The sequence below is a fragment of the Grammomys surdaster genome, unplaced genomic scaffold, assembly GCF_004785775.1.
Source record: "Grammomys surdaster isolate TR1022 unplaced genomic scaffold, NIH_TR_1.0 203, whole genome shotgun sequence".
NCBI lineage: Eukaryota > Metazoa > Chordata > Mammalia > Rodentia > Muridae > Grammomys > Grammomys surdaster.
Window position 1 is genome coordinate 3,855,988 of NW_021604648.1, and position 16,489 is coordinate 3,872,476.

At 37.2% G+C, this 16,489-nt stretch overlaps 1 protein-coding gene across 1 annotated transcript in view; it reads right to left on the bottom strand.

The window, feature by feature from the left end:
• The window catches only part of Rsf1 (remodeling and spacing factor 1), a 111,087-nt gene that overhangs the window by 41,822 nt on the left and 52,776 nt on the right, over positions 1-16,489 (bottom strand). Inside the window, exons 3-4 of the mRNA XM_028770612.1 lie at positions 11,319-11,411; positions 8,091-8,296 (exon numbers count right to left, since the gene is read on the bottom strand). Coding sequence (XP_028626445.1) covers positions 8,091-8,296; positions 11,319-11,411 — 299 coding nt within the window. The remainder of the gene's footprint in view (positions 1-8,090; positions 8,297-11,318; positions 11,412-16,489) is intronic.

The window sequence follows — 16,489 nt, forward strand, 5'->3', positions numbered from 1 at the left end:
ATCACGTGGAGGGAGGAAAGGGGGAGGGGCGAAGGGGACAGAGGGAAGCTAGAGGCAAGAGGGTAAGAGAACAAGAGAGCAAGAAAGAGAGGAGGGGGCAAGCAGCCCCTTTTATAGTGGGCAGGCCTACCTGGCTGTTGCCAGGTTAACTGTGGAGGTGGAGTTCAGACAGAATACTAACACCACAGGCAGGCCAAAGGTAAAAAATGCAGGCAAACTGCAGGAATAACCTTTCAGATACTCTTCCTTGGATATTCTCCCTTACATCTCTCACCTATATTTTTTAGCATTTATGATCCTGTATCTTTTTTCCACAAAATGAGAACCCTGCCTTAGAATAGAATAACACATAATATAAATATAGCAGATATCTTATATTTTCATTATGATTTAAGGTTCAGCAACATTATTGTCTCTTACATATCAACTACATGTTACTGAGGTAGCAAAAACTGAAAACTGAGAGTAACAACTGTCTTATTGAAGCCAAGGAAATGGAGGCATGTTAATAACTTCAACAATATTATTAAGATAGCACAAATCAGCAAGCTTTAATGCAACCCCAACACAAAGGCATAGTAGTGCATATCTAAACTCCCAGCACTCAGGAGGCTGAGTTAGGCAGAGCACACCCAAGGACAGCCTAGGCTGCATAGCAAACACTTTCTCAAAATAAAACAAACTGAACAAAATAAGAAGACATTCACCTCTGAACTTGTAAGCCAGCCCCAATTAAATGTCCTTGTAAGAGTTGCCTTGGTCATGGTGTCTGTTCACAGCAGTCAACCCTAAGACACCCTGCTTGGGGCTCGCCTTCTTAAGCATTATTTTATTAGCAGCATGGCTAATGTCCTGACAGTTTTAAGAGATGGCTCAGTGGTTAAGAGCACCCACTGCCCTTGTGGAACACTTGAGTTCAGTTCCCAGTCCCACATCAGGCAGCTCACAATAACCTGTAATTCTAGTCCCAGGGGATCCAGCACCCTCTTCTGGACTCTGAAAACCTGCATTCATACATGGATAACCCACAACACACACATACAATATAATTTAAAAAATAAAACAAAAAATTTTAAGACGTCCTGGCACAGGTCTATAAAGATATGTAAAAATTTTACTCACTATTCAGAATTTAAATTTCTGTAAATGACTATCAAAACCACAATCAATTTAAAAGTATTTTTAGAGATACAATTCATACGCTGTGAAGTTAACATGCTCTTGTTTACTTGTAAAATTTTATTGTTTTGACATCATATCTTCTTTGAGTGCAGGCTAGCCTTAAATCTCCTACCCCAGCCTCAGAAATGCTGGGATTACAGGCTTTTCCAGCATGCCAGGGTTAAAATGAACTCACTGAGCAGTTACTCTGCACAAGACACTCATTGTGTTAGTAATTCTTCTTGTTGCTGTGAACAACTATCTGACAAAATACAGCAAAAGAAAGGGTTACTCTAGATTTAGTTTGAAGGATACAGCCCATCATGGCTGGAAGGGATGGTGGTGCAAAGGGCAATCAGGAAGCAGAGAATAGGCAGGGAATTGGGGGCCAGGCTACCAAACCTCAGGGACCATCCCCACTGACTCACTTCCTCAGGCTAGGTTCTCCATCTCTTAAAGATTCCATAACTTTCCAAAAGTAGTGTCACTCACTGAGGACCAAGTGGAAACCATGAGCCAGGGGAACAGGATGGAAGACAGACCTATAGCCACACTCTTAACACACAGAAACTCCTCTACCACAGTAAGAAGAAATACGGTGCTTTTGTTCTCGAGACAGGGTCTCACTATGTAAACCAAGCTAGCCCAGAACTTACTAAGTAGTCCAGGCTGGCCTAAAACTTAAGATCCTCCTGCCCAGCTTCCTGGGTACTGAAACTGCAAGTGTATGTTACCACGCCTGGCTGCTATCAGAGTGTTGATTATTATAACCATAATTTATTAATCTTGTTAATACCTATGCTTGAAACAAATACAGTCAAACAGTATGTCTGTTTGGCTTATTTTACAACTAAGGATTTTTAAGACAAATTCATATCATGTGAGATCATTTCTTTTTGCTGCTTACTAGTAATGTACTGCATTAGTACTGTCAGGAAAAATGATGCTATACCAAGTATGACAGTAGTCACAGGAAGACGGCCATAATTGAAGCTAGGCCTGAACTGCATAGTGGATTAGGCCAGCTTCAGATACAGAGTGAGACACTGCTTTAAAATGTAAAAGCAAATGAAAGATCAAGATGAGATGAAAATGCTCATACAAACAAGCCTCTCTGTCTTTACAGGAAGTACAAACGGGTGAAACTGATGTTGTGATAGTTTATTAACATTTAAAGACATCACCAAATGGTTAGTCAAACTGGTGGCAGTATTTTTATTTCTAGAAGGCAAGATATAAGTTCTCGTTGGTTCATAAACTTGTTAATATCTGCATTTCTGAGTAATAGTCACCTAGTTACTTTAGTGGAAATAATTAAATCTGTTACAAATTATTAATTTGTAAAATATCTATGGGGATAAAGTCATACCTAACTCTGGTTTTCACTGGGAATTCTCTCATAATGCTGGACATTGTTTATGTTAATATTAGCCATATGTATGTAACTTAATGAAGTAATCACCTGTCTATACCAGGTGTTTTTTCCTTACTAGAATTATAATGTAAATATTTTCTATAGTATCCCTCTGACTTAAGAAAGCACCTGATTGAGTCTTGTCTGCTTCAGATCTGTGTGCTACAACCCCTCCCTCATGATGAGTTAGTATTAATACTTTTGTCAATATATTTTATAGTTCTTTCATAAAGAGGTTATACTATGGTAAACAGTAGTATTTCACATTACTTGATCAATTATAAAAAAGTACTTTATGTGCCTTTGTCCTCCCTTTCTGAGGCCTAAACAAGTGATGAAATAACTGTAACAAATACTCCTCTGGTTTAAAACTAACAGGAACAAGTTCCATTGCTGAAATTTGTTATTTATACTTAGTTAAACCACATAAAACCGCCACTTTCTATAGGAGAATGTCCAAATGCTAACAAACTGAACTCAATAAAATTTAACCTTAGTTCTTTTACCTTTAGTATATAAAAATGATTTTCAATGTGGAATATGTGCATATGTATTCATTAACTGCTTCTAAGGTGCCTCATAGTTACACGAATTCTACAATAAATGTAAATAGTGTATAAACAACAGTACATGCTTGGCTTTGTTTTCTATAAGATGAGTATGAGGCGTACATGCATGACTTTGCATGTTCACATGTGTGGCACAAATGGAGCATGGGTGCATGCAGTTTGAAGACAAAGTTGACATCTTGCATCATCCTTCGTTCCCACTGTAAATATTAAGGCAGAGTCTCTCAATTAAACCCAAAGCTCACTGAGAGGGCTACTGTAGCTAGCCTGTTTGCTCTAGGGATTCTGAGCCTCCAGGCTCCGATAACATCCTTACTTGATGCTATCCTGTCATGTCTAGCCCAACAGAAGTTGTAAAACTGTGGTAATACATTGATGTTGTCAGTAGCTGATAAATACACAAAATTATTACTTATGGTGGATTTTCAGTATTAGAAAATTACTTTAGTTAGTAATTATGGCATTTTGAATTGTCAATGCCCAGTTATGTCTCTAGACTTATTAGTCATTACAAGGCTCAGTTACTATTAGTTTTTAAAAAAACAGAATTCTGAAGACTAGATAATTTTTGTTATATTAAGCATCTGCTCAAGATGATGCAGAAACATGTTCCATTCAACTGTGGCCAATCACGAAGAATAAGAACGTTACTAAAAATAACAACAAAGTATTGTTTTAAAGAATCTGTTTCAAGTAAAAGAAACTTGCCTGTTCATTTTCTTAGTAAAAACTAGTACTCTCTAGTTAAGGAAGAAAACAAACAAAAAAACAAAAAGCCCTAAGTGTAGCCTAGAAAGCAAAAAGCCAAACTTCTATTTGTAGTACTTGTTTTTCCTCATCACCAGAATTTCTATGAAGATTAATCCCACTTTTAAAACTCACTTTACATAAGCCAGGTTTAGTACAAAAATACCTTGATAACATCTAGGAGCCAGAAAACAACCATTTCTGTGTAATATAAAAGTAAATGACCTTGTTTCTTTGGAACTCAGTTGTGTATCACAACATGTATCTTAGCCCTTTTAATCCCATCACACATCTTCCCCAAATTAATTCTTTTTTTAAAGTTTATTTTTAAAGATTTTATTTATTTAATTTATGTGTGTGAATACACTGTCACTGTTTCAGACACACCAGAAGAGGGCATGAGATCCTATTACAAATGGTTGTGAGCCACCATGTGGTGGCTAAGAATTGAACTCAGAACCTCTGGAAGAGCAGTCAATGTTTTTAACCACTGAGCCATCTCTCCAGCCCAAACTAATTCTTTATATGTTTAAACATAGATGTCTCCTTAAATTATTCTATATCAACTCTATTCCTGGTCAATTAGTGTTCCTCCCATAAGGAGTTTATTGTACTAAACATTTTTCTTTTCATGTTTGGGATCCGAATTTAACTATATTCTCTGTATGACCTCATCAGGATCAAGTGAGATTATACCTCACACTATTTTGTGAACCAAATATATGTTAAGTATACATATCATGAGATAAGTATGTACTGTTAGTGGTGATGAAACTGCAGGCTTTATAATACTATGCAAGTATCCTTCTCTAAACTATATCCCCACCCCAACCCAGTAATACCATTTTTAGGGAGAATGTGCTGGGTATCAAATCCATGGCCTCCCACTTGTTAGGCAAGCACTCTACTAATTAAGCGTGTCTCGAGATCAAGTCATTTCTTTTGTTTGTCTTGAGATAGGGACTTTCTATACAGCCTGGATGTTCTTGTACTCTCACTAAGTAAATCAGGCAGGATTCAAACTCACAAAGAGCTGCCAGTCTCTGCTGAGATTGAAAGTGTGTGCTACCATGTAGCCGAAGTGGTATCTTCTTGAGGAAGCCAAAATACACTTTTTAAATTTAACATTCACAAAATGAAAGTCTTATTGGAAAAGACAGTTCACAACATGTACCAGTAGCAATTCCATCCAGTGAGTCATTCAGTTAGAAGCTAGTTAAAATACCATGTCACAAGCGTCTCATAAGCATGAATACTTGCAATAAGAAATCTGAAGAAAGCTAAAGCTATTCAGAAAACATACACTATACGACTAGGACTAGTCTTAACAAAGCAAGGGACTTCATAGGAGCCCAGGACCCAGCCAGGGATGCTATCTAAACTACTCACCACCCTCATACCTCGAACTTCTCACTGTACAAGTCTGTATGCAATATAAACTAACTAATGAAGTAAAGGAACATGTGTTCACCACATGTTTAAAAAGTAGGTTAGTGGATATCAGTCAGTGAACTCAAATGTTTCTGCATGGTCTCACACATTTCTGTGGTCAGAGTTCCTGAGCACACTGATCAAGAGTAACACACGCAGAGCCTGGTGGTACATGCCTTCTGAGTCTTATCAAGAGGCAGAGGCAGACAATCTCTGAGTTCATGACTAGCCAGAAATATATAGTGAGAGACAGTCTCCAAACACAACCACCACCAAAAAAAAAAAAAAAAAAATCATAAATGCTAAAAGCAGCCTGCTACCTTCACTAAATAAATCCCTACTGCTAACATGAAAAAACTGCTTAGGCATTTCTATGAGAACTGGGTTCTAAACACCAACTGCAGACACATCATTTAATATTTAATGCTCATCAGAAATAGATAATTAGCACCTGAGAAGGGAATCTGTTAAGTTCTGGGTTTTGTTGTTTTGGTTCTGTTTGATTTCCTACAGTCTGGGCTGGCTTTAAATTCACTGTGTAGCCAAATAACCTTGAATTTCTGATCTTCCAGCTTCCACCTAGGGTTACAGGAATATGCCCCTAGGTTTGTTTACGTAACACTGAAGACTGAACTCAAGGTTTTATATATCTAAAGAAACACTCTGAACTGCTATAATTCCAGCAGCTTGTTCTTGTTTTTTGAAGCCAGAAGCAACTAGAAATAAAGCCAGTCATGGCTGAAAAGGGGTGAGAAACACTGGGAATTTTAACCATCTGTTGGTAAATACTTTTTTTAAAAAAGATAAAAAATTTCAGTGTTTGAAGTTAAAAGTTTATAAAAGCAAAATGTAAGAGGTAGGAAGCATGGGTTTGTGGTGTGGCTCTATACAACACAACCAACTCGGAGGACCCAGTTCAATCCCTAGAATCTACATAAAAGTGGAAAGAGAGAACCAATTTCCCAAAGTTATCCTCTGACTTCCACATGTAAGCCACGTCACATGCATGTGACACACACAACCAAATAATAAAATAAATTTGTTTAATGAGACATGTTCTATTAAAAAAAGAGTAGGCAGAGAAGAGCAAATGTTTACTGAGCGTGCAATATGGCCCTAGCATAATCTTCCATAGAGGAGGTATTACTATCCTAACATAGGTCTGGGAAGATGGCTCAGTGGGTAAAGTGCTTGCCAGGAAAATATGAGGACCAGAGCAGAGCCAGAAACCACATAACTGCCTAGTGAAACCACATAGCAGCCCACCTGAAATCCCAGCACTTAGGAGGCAGAGGAGGAGAGAATCCCTAAAGCCAGCTGTCTCGTCAAACTAGCCATATTAAGAGAGCTCTGATTTCAAGTGAGAATGCCTCAAGGAAGAAGGTGGAGGGCAACTGAGGAAGGCTCCCTATGTCAGCTTCCAGCCAACTCACATGTACACAGTGTGCTCACACACATGCATACTTACACAGAGACATATGCAAAAGTTAAATGAAACAGAAAAAAATTTAGAGATAAAGAAGTAATGTTTCTATAGGTGGCTTAAAAAGAAAAAACCCTCACATCATAGACATACTTAACAGTGCACACGGGAAACTTGTTTTAAGAAGGTAAACATTAGCAATAGTAAACATTATTTCTCTGTTACATTTTCATGATCTACAAAGCAGGAGAAAATATTTTCAGTTGCAACAGTACACTTGGCAGTAGAATGTCATGAAGAGAACCCTGTATTCACAAAGAACAATAGGGAGAAAATGTTATTTCAGGAGTAGGTTGCTTACCTTCATTTAGAAACTTGGCTAAAAAGAGAACCATGCCAGGCACTGTTGGCCCAGTCTTTAGTCTCAGTACACAGGAGGCAGAGGGAACAGGACCTCTATGAATTCAAGGCTAGAATGAACTACAAAGCCAGCCCTAGGACAGCCTGTCTTGAGAAACCAAAACAACAACAAAAGGAAGCAGGCACTATACCTGCTAATAACATCCCATGAATCCATTCAGCTCATACTTATCCTTGGAGAACGGAAGAAAGTTGAACTTTACTAATCAAATGAATATTAATAATTAACTAGTAGTCACTAATAAAAATATGCTAAAAATAAAAAATGGGGCAAAAACAGGTAAGAGTTGATGTCAAAGCGGCTATTTATAGCCAGAATTAGACAATGTTTCCCTATTTTATTGTGTCATCAATAGTTCCAACATTATTATATAATATGGCTATTAATGAGATATTTATAAATAATGAAATTGCAAGATAGAAAATTAAAAACACAAAAAGTTTTCTGCAAAGGTCCAGTATCATTGATCTATTTTTAAAAAGCCAAACAAAGTAATTTCAAGGTATATAACTGTCAGTACAAATGAGATGTAAAAACAAAATATTTAAAGAATGTAACACAAAAGGCACAATATTCTCCAGAACTCAAGAAAAAACTGTACAGTTGAACTGGTCAAATTGAAATAGTTAGGAAAAAGAGAACCAAACAATGCTTTGATATACATATATATCTAAGAATATTTTCTTCCACATATGTAACTTATTCATTAATACTCAGATCACAACGCTTTAAGTACAAAGTGTATGTCTCATATGGATGGAAATGCTATTTATATTCATTTGGCAAATATTAAGTACCTACTGTGGACAATGTGCTGAGTACTAGATTAGCCTTAGAAAATTGGGCAATTCCCATTAAGAAAAAGACCATTTTGGCCTCACAGATCAAAGAGAGCAGTTTATAAAACGATTCCAATAAAGGTACCTGACAATGCATTTCCAAGAAGAGCCATCTTGATCATCTTGTTCTTCTATGTACATTCTCACATTGTGGTCTTGATCCAACTGGTACCAATACATGAGGCCATCTTTGTCTCGCCCAATTGGCTGGAGACGCATAGTATCAGCATCCTCCTCATTAATTATGTTCTTGAATTTAAGATTGTCATCAAACTGACACTCACAGAGATACTGAAAAACAGTTATACTGTGGCTTAAAATACTGTGAACACACTTCTCAAATATGACACACTTTTAGGACTGATTCAGGGGCAAAGCCAAGAGGCCACACAGTTCAATTTGTTTTGTACTGCTTTTTCATTTTATTATGTAGAATCTTCTTAAAATAATCAACTTTAAAAGGTAAATTGAAAGGTAACTGTTAATTTTATACCAGTGTAGAGTCTTAATATATGTATTTAATAGTTTAACTTATACACAAATCAAATTATATTACTAAACTGAGTTTTATGTGTACTAAATACTCCCCAATTACCATTATATAATACTGTATTTAAATTTTTACTTATATTTTAACACTATTAATATAAGTGGCAAATAAAAATCATATACATTTATGATCCAATACATAAACAATGTAGAATGACTAATTCAAGCATACTTTGTGGTGAGAACACTTAAGATCTACTAACAATTTTCAACTACATAACTACAATCACAATATATCACCCAACTACTTGAAACTTTGTAAGTTTGCCCAAAATTTCTCCAATCTGATTGTAACTCCACTGACCAGGGTTAACCTTTGTATTCCTGACTCATTAAAGTTCTACATTAAAGTGAGAATATGGTGTAATTTCTTTCTGTGACTGGCTTACTACACGTAACACAATGTTCTCCTTATTTAAAAATGTCTTTAAAGTACATTTTTACTTATTTTCTTTCTGTGTCTGTGGGCACACATGTGTCACAGCTTGCATGTGTAGGTCAGATGACAACTTGTAGGAATAGGTTCACTCCTTCTACTGTTTATGAGTCCCAGGTTTGAACTCATGTCTTTAGTCTTGAGGGTAGTTGTTTTTACTTACTGGCCATATCACCCGTACTTTTTCCTAGAGACTGCACGTGCACTCTTATTCACTAACATCTATCAATATTGTAACTGCTGCTGGAGTGCACATGAGAGGTCAAGTATGGATATTAGAGCCATACTTTCATTTTTGCTGGTTTACTTACTGGGTTTAATGCTGATTTCATTTCCATAGGATGTACAGTCAATAAACAGTAGGAGTGCTGAATCATTTAGCCATTCCACTTACACATTTCTGGCAAACTGTCACACATTGTGTTTCTAAGCAGTACTCTAAAGAATCCTAACTTTTCCTTTACTCTGAGGTTACTGTAGGAGGCTCAACTGAGCCTAAGAGTTTAAGTCAAGTCTTTGCAAAACAGTAAAGTTCCAAGTTCAACCAAATAAAAAACAAAGACAAATTTGGACACACTACAAATATAAATGCTAAATGAACAGGGTACCTCAGAAAGACTGTTGTACGCACCCTGTAGACTTTTCATGTGAGCTAAAAGAGCAATTAATATCTAACAAAATAACAGCTACTCTAGCCATATCTTATCTCATATACATACTGTTATTAAGAACTGCTTAGCCAGGCAGTGGTAGCACATGCCTTTAATTCCAGCACTCCTTAGGCAGAAGCAGGTCAATCTCTGAGATCAAGGCTAGTCTGTTCTACAGAGTGAGTTCCACAGTGAGTTCTAGAACAGCCAGGGCTACGTAGAAAAACTCAATCTCAAAAACAAACAAACAAACAAAAACAACAAGCAAGCAAACAAACAAAAGAATCGCCAAAAAACCCTTGAGGTCTTATGAATAAGGACGTTACTAAAGAAGCACTGTGAAATCTCAAAGCAATGGCGATCTCACTCCTTTTTCCACTATCAGCTTCTTCTGTTACACCGACCACCTGGTTAGTAATTAGGAAACATAAAGAAACAAAATAAAACTCAAACTTGAAAGTAACCCTAGTTGAGATTGAGATGACCCATTTTAATCAAATACTTTTGGTTACATGAAGGTTTTATTAACACAATGACATACCCTTACTTATCCTGAAAACAATGAGAACTTCAAATGTATTCAATGAGTACATTATCAACAGTCTGTAAGATACAGTGACTGATGAAGGTGGTAGCAGAAACAATGAAGAAAAACTACCAAAGCAACTGCTTCCCTGTCCTGTTACTGTATCTCTAATTAGAAATGACTGAAAATAGAATGTAAAGACAATCCTTAAAAATAGTAAAGACAAGACTTGACTTTTATGTGTGTGCTGTGCATATGCACGTTTTTGCACATGTGTAGGTGTTCCTACACATGGAGATTAATGTAAGGCATGTCTTCATAGACCATTCTTTTTTTTTTTGTTTGTTTTTTGTTTTTTGTTTTTGAGACAGGGTTTCTCTGTGTAACCCGGGCTGTCCTGGAACTCACTCTGTAGACCAGGCTGGCCTCGAACTCAGAAATCCGCCTGCCTCTGCCTCCCAAGTGCTGGGATTAAAGGCGTGCGCCACCACCGCCCGGCATTTCATAGACCATTCTTAACTTTTTATTCAGACAGGTCCCTCACTGACCCCAGAGCACAAAGCTTTGTCTGGCATGTTGATCCAGCTTGCCTCCCAGCGGCTGGGATTATAGGCAAGCTCACACCACCAGGTTTTGTAAGTAGGTTCTGGAGATCTGACATCTGTTCCCTATGTCTGTCAGGCAAGGACTCTATCTGCAAAGCCATCTCCTCAGCCCTGAACAGACTTTTTATCACTTTAAAACAAGAAAAAATGAAAGAACCTACTGTTTTCTAATCATAAAATGTCCACCCTTCCCCCACTGCTTTTTGTTGGGCTATAAGAAACAGCCCAGACTGGCCTCAAATTCAGAACCTTCCTGAATCAGCCTCTCAGGTACTCAGATTACAGGTGTGTATATCCATATTCAATTTTTTTTTTTACTTTAAAAAGTTGTTATTAAAACATATGAAGACAGAGGACAACTTTGGAGACTCATTTCTCTTTCTACCATGGATGTCCCAGGAACTCAAACTCGGGTTGTTAAGACTTGGTGGTAAATACTTTTACCCTCTGAACTATCTTGCTGATGCATGTTTTCTTTACTTTGTAATTTAGGCATCAGAGTAAACCTTTAAATTAAAATTACTGCAACAAATAATACATATATTACCTTTAAGAGTGCTAGTTTGCATTCAACACTCATTTCAAGATAGCCTTTCTTCTCCATCTCCCATGCCCAGGTACTGTTAAACTCTTGGCATATCTGTAACAGAAAATTAATAGCTCAATATATGAAAACAATTTTCATTGGTATTTACTGTACTTTGGATATGGAATGGCACCCAAAGGCTCGGGTGTTGAAAACATATTGCTTTAGTAGGTGGGGGCTAGCTGTACAAGTAGGTCACTGAAGGTTGATTATTGTCTCTGTTTATTGTGTCCACAACTGCTTCTGGGAGCTCATGGGATGAAGAGCACTGCTGTACCACATTCTCCCTGAAATGATACTCTGCCTTACCCAGAGACAGAGAGCCAAAATAAATGTTTCCTTGTTTAGGATAGTTTTCTTAGCCATTTTGTCATCACAACATGAAGTTAAATAGCAATAAACATTGGTTGTCTTCTATGATTATGTTGTGTTCTTATTAATACATATATAGAGGAAAGAATTCAGAAATGATAGGCCAATCTGATTCCAATTTATACTGCATACTATTTAGATAACAACTTAAGAAAGAATCTTTGGAAGTGGAAATGGCTCAATGGTTAAGAACACTTGATATTCTTGAAGAGGACCCCAGTTCAGTTCCCAGCACTCACATGATGGCTCACAAACATCCATGACTCCAGTCCAGAAAGATCTGATGCCCTCTACTGGCCATGGAGGGTACCAGGTACACATGTGGTACACATACATATATACAGGCAAAACACATATAAAATAAACATACATATAAAAAAGTAAAATAAATAAATTTTAAAAACATTAACAATGACATGGAAAAAGAATCTCTCTTGCTTTCTATCTGTTCAACAACTTTGTGTATACTGTGGATCTAATTTTTCCACATGAGAATAATTATTTAATAATCTTTCAAAAGGAAGGGATGGGTGACAGCCTGTTCATTTTTATCACTAGACAGAAGAAGTTCAAAACCATGTCATATTCTTCGGATATATTCAATAGAAGCTCTCTTTCCATCAGTGTCCTTTCTATTATCAGTACAGTAAAAACTCCACTGCTAGGCATTTTACAACTTCAGAAACAGGCTTTAACTTGAATGTTTCGGGATTCTTTTCCTACATAAGCACTTTAGCCAAATCTGTGTAACAGACTGAAGAAAAAAAACATGTGGAAATGTTCCACTCAAAAAGTCAGTGCAAATCTATGTGTGGGGCCATGCCCACCATCTGCACAAAGGTGGAGTGCAAAGGACCACAAGGTTCAGACATGCCTGTTCAGAACAGCAACACCTTGTCTCACATCAACGACATACAGAGTGGAGTAAGCTCTCTCTGTTCAACAGATCTTCACAGAAAACTCTCTCTTAGATTCTTTCATAAGAAGCTAGGAAAGAGTCCTGTGCTAAAATTCCAGAGGAATAGGACTTCTCTGATCAAGTGGTTGTGCTTGTTTTCAGCAATAAAAGGGTAGTGATGACGATGATCTTGGAAGCTGTTAAGTGGACATAAAACATGCAAGGTATCTGGCAATGCCATGCAGTTTTTATTGTTATTGTTTTGTAGCAAATAACAAAATGAGGGCCAAAACAGTAGAAGCAAAACAAGCTGAGAAAGTGTTCTGGAACCAGGGCACTGGTTAAAACAGAGAAACACACAAGAGGACAACAGAGAAAGCTTCAGTAACCCTCTTAATCCAGGTGTAGGATAATGATGGACTTCCTGGAAGGGGTGCACTTTCCCAGCTGTCCCTAGTGCTATCTTTTACTAGTACAAAAAAAAAAAAAAATCAAATCTGAGGTCAATAAGGCAAACAGTATGGCCAAGAACTATGTAGAAAGTGGTAAAAGTGTTACAGAAAGGATAAATTTCCCATTTCCTAGAATTCCACAAAACTCCCTCTAATTGACAGCACATTTTTGTATATCTACATATATATGTATGTGTATTCATGTAACAAAGCAAATAAAAGGAGTACCTAAGGAGTACCATTTAATGAAAAGTGTAATGAAATGACTAAAGCTAAAGTGGCAGGATCTGAACAGGTTCATCACACCAACGAACAAGACTAATGAATGTTTAAGTCTAAGGCAGTCCTAGACTGTCCAGTAGCATAGCTATAAAGCTGTTAGCTTCCCAAATAATGACAATGAGTTACCACAATACTTAGCAACTCTAAGAATTTACATAGGAAAAATAAAACATTAAAAAAGAGGAGTATTGTTCCCAATAGCAAAAAGGTAGAAACAATCCAAATGTAAACAGGAAAATTGTGTATAGCTATTAGCAAAGAATGAAGCACAGATGGACATAGGGCTCAGCTGTATAGCATGGGAAGGCCTTAGATTATAGTTCTCAACCTGTGGGTCATGACCCCTTTGGGAAGTCAGAAGACCCCTTCACAGGGGCCACTTAAGACCATCAGAAAATCAGGATTTACATTATTAACAGTAGCAAAATTACAGCTAAGAAGTAGCAATGAAAATAATGTTATGGTTGGGGTCACTACAACATGAGGAACTGTAGGCTGCAGCTCCAGGAAGGTTGAGAACCACTGCCTTAGACCTATCCCCATGATCCACCCCACAAAGACAGGGAAAATAACAACCAAGCAAAGCAATAACAACAAAATATGGCTGCCTGGATGAACTGGACAACATGCTAATGCAAGAAACCACACAAAAGTATACCTACTACAAGATTCTATTGATTCGAGGGTTCTCAGAATGTCTAAAACATTAAAATTTAAATTCAGAGACAGAAAACAGATTAGCAGTTGACAGATGTGATGAATAGTGCTGTCAGTGTCACAGAATCTAAAATCATTAGGACATGCCTGTGGTGGATTATCTTGGTTATAAGAATTGAGGTAGGAAGACTTGCTACTGTAGGTGGCACCATTCTCTAGCTGGGATCCTGAACTACATAAACAGGGAAAGAGAACTGAGCCTCAGAATGCAATCACTGGATGCAATGTAAGCAGCTGCTTCAAGCTCCTGCGGCCTTGACTTCACCATGCGGTAAACTGTACCTCAAACTGAGATCCACAATAAACCTTTTCTCCTTTAAGCTGCTTGTCAGTATTTTGCCACAGCAACAGAAAAGCAACTAAGACAGCAGGAGAGATGGGTAAACAAGCAGGAAGTATGACCTAACAGGTATGACTTTCATTTTTGAGTGGTAAAAATGTTTTGAAATTAAGATAGGTTATAAACTCCTTGCAAATATACAAAAACAAGTACAAGGATAAATAAAATAAGACAAAAAAAACATTGAATTGTTTACTTTAAAAGTATTTGTTATTTTGAGACAGGGGCTCATGTAGCATACACTGGCCTCAAATTTACTACATAGCTGAGGCTGTCTTTGCACCTCTCGTGCCTCTGCCTCTCAAATACTTAGATTACATATGTGTGCCACCACACTTGGGAAAGTGTCAACTTTATGAAATGTAGAAAAACATCTCAAATCTTAGATTGGATTGTGTTGTTATCCATAGCAAGGAAATGGGCAAAGAGAGGGCTATGAGCATTACTCTCTAATAAGCTGTTAATTTTTTATATATATTTCAAATACTACCAATAGAAGTCAACTGCCACCAAGAGAGATGTAGATACAGAATACACTGAAAATGATACATCTAGCTCCATATTTGCACATATTTTAAAATTATGTTTCACCAGAACTAAGCTATGACTATCTCTGCCTGTTTTAGAAACATCAGTTGTTCAGGACAATGGAAGCAAACATCTGAGGGCCAACAGTGACAAGCTCTTACTTAGTATAGGAAGGCAAAGATGAATTCAGAGGTCTCTGGGGACTGTAGCATATTTCAGTTGACAAGTGCTTGCTTAGTATGCATGAAGTCCTGGGTTCAACCTCCAGCACTGCATAAATCAGGCGTGGTGGTGCACACTTGTAATCCTAGCACTGGAAGGTGGAGGCAAGAGATCTGAGAGTTCAGCCTTCATCCTACATAGCCAGTCTGAGGACAGCCTGGGATACATGAGACCCTGTCTCAAGCCAAGGCAACCAACCAATGACAAAAAAGAAATGGTTCTTTCTGTACCAAGAAATCAAACTGATCAACCAACCAATCAATAGATAATCTACAAATACAGAATACAGGGCGGAAATATCAATACAACCCATGGAGGAAGAGAGACCTAACAAAGGGTTTCTTTCAAGTAGTGGCATTTGTGAATCAGTGGCATTGTGATCAAGAGAATTGGCTAGATTATATAAAACTTGCTTTTCCTTATCTGTGGAGAGTTCATGTGTGTGTGCGCACACATTTTTGCACACAAGTCACACATGTGAGAAAAAGAAAGACAGAGATAGGAGAGATGCAAGTCGTTGTTGTGACCTATGTGGGCACCCATACAATAATGGCTAACACACACACACACACACACACACACACACAGACAGAAAGGACTTTATTTTTTTAAACTAATCCTTTGTAGCCTTTCTTAATGCCCCATTTCACTGATTTCTGCCCTGATTTTTATCACTTTTTTTCTGTCTACTGATTGAGGGTTTAACTTACATGAAAGTTTAAAATCACATAGCTTGAGTTTCAAATCTTGCCTCTCCCTACCAGCAGGGTGATTTTGTTGAGTCAATCACCTGTTCGACTTGGACTTGCAGGTTCTTCTTCTGTAAATGGAGGTTTGGGGCAAATAAAAGACAAGGAATGTGCCAATCACATACTCGCTGTGTCATGCCTCCATTATATATATGCAAACCTGAAAAGAATTCTAGAAAGCCATAAGAAGAATCAATTAGAATACAAGAAGGAGTTAAAAGAGCTAGTAAAAAAAAAAAATAGTATGCTAGTAATCTTCAAACTGTAGGTAAATACTGTTTACCAACAGTACCTTCAGTCATGTATATGGAACAGGTTTAAGAGGTAAATACCATTGTTAGTGATAGATTCATTTTAATTTCCCATTTTATTTTCTGGGGATTAAGCATATATTTTGCTGAACCGCTTCTAATGTTATGTCTAACATGGTAGTAAATTTTGAATCTTAAATAGCCTATATTAATATGACAACAGACTTCATTATGTTTTATACATTTATATAATGTATATTTTTATAATTTTTAACCTTTGTTTTTTTCTGTTTTATTTTATGCAGAGTTACAGCCAGTTAT